Below are 4,871 nucleotides of genomic sequence, written 5' to 3'. Positions count from 1 at the left end.
TTTTCAAGGCAGGGTATAGAAAACCGCCAGGTCATCGAATTCCACTCTAGAACGGTTTTGCTAATAATTATGGTTCACCACTTGGTTCCCAATTGAAACCAGTGAATTTCAGATAAATTTTATCGGAAATTTAATTGTTTTAAATACTACTCCCATTTGTTTACTAAGCAGTTTGTTGATTCATACTGATTTTATTATAGTAAGTCCAAGAGAGATCACTATTGCATTTATTGATCGATCCATACAGCTGTTAGCTCGATTGTGAATTTGTGATACACCAATATATCACACCGTGGTCCCGTTAAACACTGTGTATGAATCTATTAGTACAACCGATCGACCACAAAATAAATGTTTGGACATCAATAATAGCAGGCACAACTTCAATGCGAGAAATATATATGGATTCAACTAGCAAAACTATACTATCTCCGTCCCAAACAATATATATATATATATATATATATATATATATATATATATATATATATATATATATATAGGACACTCATATGGGGTGCCCGGGCACCATGGTATCAAATGCACAAAATCACTCAAATTTTTCAAATTTTTCAAATTGTGAGTATATACCTAGTTATAATAATTTGATTCATACATATACCTATCAACAAAACAACTCAAATTTAACTTTATTTCACAATCCATGATTACATACCTAACTAATTATATGTATGGATGCTATATACCTATAATCAAAATTTAACAAAAACAAGTTCAAATTCAGTTCAAACTTGCTTTGAACTAGTTAGTAAAGTAGTTAATGTTAATACCTAAGTAATTAAAAAAGTTTCATACTCATTTGAATTGGGTATATAGTAAATTTCAACAATGGTGCCCGGACACCATGGAGCACCAAACAAATTTAATATATATATATATATATATGCGCAACCGATCGACCAGGGAGTAAATGTTAGACGTAAACAGGGAACCTAGCTTTGATCGATCCGATCAATTCTGAAATTTAGCAAAAACCATAAACTCCAATTAAGTACTCCCTCCATCCCCAAAAATACCGATTCCTAGCATCCCAATACAAGTTTAGGATTCAAGTGAAAATATCAAAGTACCCTTATTAACTACTACTATTGCATCAATTCATCAGCATCGTTCTTTGTACCCACTCATTAGTAGTAGTACTACAGTACATCCAGAGACCATCCAGTAGAGTAAGAATCAATGTGAACGTGAGGGGAGAGAGAGAGAGGACTTGTCCTTCTCGATCACACCAATGCAGCAGACATTCAATGCTTCTCGGTTTTTTGGGGAATTTAACTATTTGCCACTTTTAGGTTTGTCAATTATCCAAATGTCTCTCTTAGGTTTGCACTTAATAATTTACCACTGGAGAGAGGTAATTTCTTAACTATTTGCCACTTTTGCCTACGTGGCGTGCCACCGTACGTGCCAGCGTAGAAAGGACCACACCCGTCAGCCCTCTCCTCACCTTCTTCTCTACCTCCGGTCGCTGCCCACCTCCCGCAGCCCCGCGCCATCGTCGGCCGCCGGCCCCACGCAGTCTCATGCGATGGAGACGGAGAGCAGGCGGGAGGTTTTCGGGCAGCGGGCGCGCGGCACGCCCCTGGTGACCAAGAGATGGAGAGTGCGTCGGCGAGGAAGCCCGCGAGGCCAAAGAGGAGGCAGGCGGCGGAGAAGGCCAGGGTGGAGAGGAGGCGGCGGAGCTTGGCGCAGTAGGAGTTGGTCGCCGAGGAGAAGACCTTCGTTACGTGGGTCGGCGAGGAGCGCCGGATCGGAGCCGGGGGAGTGGTGGTGGTGGACGCTGTCGACGGCGTGGGGCGAGCCGGGCCGGCGGGGGAATGGGCGAGCGCGGGCTGGTGGCCGACGACGGCGCGGGCCGAAGGGAGGTGGGCGGCGACCGGAGGTAGAGAAGAAGGTGAGAAGAGGGGCTGACGGGTGGGCCCCTTTCCACGCTGGCACGCACGGTGGCACGCCATGTAGGCAAAAGTGGCAAATAGTTAAGAAATTACCTCTCTCCAGTGGCAAATTATTAAGTGCAAACCTTAGAGGGGTATTTGGATAATTGGTAAACCTAAAAGTGGCAAATAGTTAAATTCCCTCGTTTTTTGGGCACAAGTCGTTTTTTTTCTTGGACAACCGCTCGGTCTCATGAATCAGTTTAGTCTGCGACGGAGGGAGTAGCTAGCTAGCTATCTAGGCTCGCGGCTGATGACTATATATCAATGTTTTAAATAGCAGACTAAGGCATTTAGCGGTTAGCTTCTCAAACAACTATAGCGGCTAAATTATACATGAGACTATGAGAACAAATAGCTAAAACCCTTCTCAAACAACTATAGCGGAAGACAGCGGCACTTTAAGTGGATATTTAAAACCCTGCTATATATACGTACTCGCCATAGTCAGCACGGACGATATATAGCACAGCTAGCCTATCATGGGTAGCACCGGCGACGAACCCATCATCATGGCCGGGCCAGTGCCGTTCGTCGACGTCGTCGTCGACAATGCCGGCGGCGCCGTCGCCAACAAGGCCGATCCGGGCGTCGTACTGCCGCAGGAAGAAGAGTACGAGAGCTTCGTGTCGTCGCTGCCGAGCAACCCCAAGCTGCAGCTGCTGCGCTACCAGGGGAAGTGGCTGCTGCAGTCGTGGGTGCCCGGGATCATCGCCATCCAGCGCGGCGGCTTCGCGCCGCGCCGCGGCGGCGGCGACATCGTCCTCGCGAGCCTCCCCAAGTGCGGCACCACGTGGCTCAAGGCCCTCGCGTTCGCCACCATGGCGCGCCGCGCGCACCCGCCCGCCGGGGATGAGCAGCACCCGCTCCTCCGGCTCAACCCGCACGACTGCGTCCCGTCGATGGAGAAGCTGTTCGCCGCCGGGTTGGGGAGCAAGATCATGGACGCGCTGCCGTCGCCGAGGCTCATGGCGACGCACGTGCACCACTCGCTTCTCCCCGCCTCCATCACCGATAACCCTCACTGTAAAATCATCTATATATGCAGGTGAATCATCTTTTTATTATGAACATCCACTATAAGTATTTGCTTTTTATGTCCTTTTAATCTATTAAAAAATAGTGAATTTTTTTTAAAAATTAAAAAAAAAACTACCATTAACTTGTTATAATCATACATTAATTGTTGCATGTATTTGTTACTGACATGTGGACCTTTTAGTCCTACACTATTATTTTTTCTTCCTTTAAAAATAGAGAGTTGGTGGAAGTAGTTGACATGTGAGTTCTCTAGCCCCACATCTTTAAAAAGTACAGAGTTGGTGGAAATGGTTGACATATGGGTTTTCTAGCCCCACATGTTATTGTTCCTCTAAAAGAAAGTTAGGAGTTGGTAGTGGGGTTGGTGGGAGAACAATCACCACCACTACTCCCTTTTATAAGTAGTATAGATAAGTTACGCTTAAAATATTTTTAATGATCAAACAAGTTATTAAAATAAATTATACGTAGTATTTTTTTAATAAAATAAAAGGTCAAACAACCCATGTCCATATATCTACAACGCTACATATAAAACTAAAGTTAGTATTTGTATTCTTATAACAACAACCATCTAGTAATACAACATCCTCTAAATATATATATATATGGTTCTATGTATCAAATTAAACGACAGGGATCCAAAGGACATGATAGTTTCCCTGTGGCACTTCGTGAGAAGAAGGCTACCGGAGATCCCATTCCTCGAACTGTTCGAGTCTGCTTGCGAGGGCAGATGCTTGAGCAGCTCAATCTGGGACCATATCCTCGGCTACTGGAATGCGAGCAAGACGACGGTGTTGTTCCTGAGGTACGAAGAGCTGCTACATGACCCGGCTGATAGCGTCAGGAAGCTGGCTCGGTTCGTCGGGCAGCCATTCTCGCCCGAGGAGGAGGAAGCCGGCGACGTGGAAGACATTGTGAGGCTCTGCAGTTTCGAGCAGATGAAGAACCTGGAGGTGAACAGGGCAGCTGGCCTGTCTCCTGTGCTCCAGCAAAACGCCTACACCAATGGGTCCTTCTTCAGGAAAGGGGGCACAGGAGATTGGGCAAATCATATGACACCAGAGATGGCTGAACGGCTAGACGCCATCGTAGAAGAGAAGCTCCGTGGATCAGGCCTCTCTTTCAGATCATGATCTCGGCATGCTAGTTTATGGCTCATAAATAAAGATTATGCCATCTACTAAGAATCATGTAAAAATAAAATGCCCGTTGTGCAGTCACTATATTTGTTAATCTCGTATGTACTGTCTAAATACTCCATATGTTATATATGTTGTTTATCTATGTTATGCTGTTTTCAGTTATTATCCATGTGGTCACAAATAATCGATGCATATCTTTATCCAATAGCTACCTTTATATCACAAGCTAGAAAAAATATTGACATTAAATGTAGTACTAAAGTATTACTCCGTCCGTTTTTTAATATATATATATATGACGTTGTTGACTTTTTAAGATACATTTCACCATTCGTCTTATTCAAAAAGTTTATGCAATTATTATTTATTTTGTTGTGACTTGATTTATCATCAAATATTCTTTAAATATGACATAAATTTGTTTATTTGCACAAAAAAATTTGAATAAGACGAATGATCAAATATTTATCAAAAAGTCAACGGTGTTATATATTAAAACACAGAGGTAGTACTATAGACAAAGCCTTGATTATATAATGATAATGTATTATTGCGCCTTAATTTGTGACGAAGTACGTGTGGAACTACCACACATAACTAAGTCTATAGCACCAACAAGTGACGATCAACCCACGGGAGATTTCAATCCTTATCATATACTCTACGCGTGTTGCTATGGGATAGCTGTGTACACACTTACCAGATAAAAAGATATGCATACTATTCT

The 4,871-nt window shown here is 43.5% G+C and overlaps 1 protein-coding gene across 1 annotated transcript; it reads left to right on the top strand.

Moving 5' to 3' along the window:
• Nucleotides 1–2,454: 2,454 nt before the first annotated feature.
• On the top strand, nt 2,455–4,205 carry LOC127780502 (flavonol 3-sulfotransferase-like). The gene is made up of 2 exons (XM_052307423.1): nt 2,455–3,003; nt 3,634–4,205. Exons 1-2 carry the CDS (start codon nt 2,468–2,470, stop codon nt 4,133–4,135), a joined length of 1,038 nt encoding a protein of 345 aa, XP_052163383.1. The 5' UTR covers nt 2,455–2,467; the 3' UTR covers nt 4,136–4,205.
• The last annotated feature ends 666 nt before the right edge of the window (nt 4,206–4,871 follow it).

Source organism: Oryza glaberrima, chromosome 7 (genome assembly GCF_000147395.1).
Source record: "Oryza glaberrima chromosome 7, OglaRS2, whole genome shotgun sequence".
NCBI lineage: Eukaryota > Viridiplantae > Streptophyta > Magnoliopsida > Poales > Poaceae > Oryza > Oryza glaberrima.
This window is presented reverse-complemented; position numbering and strand designations above follow the sequence as displayed.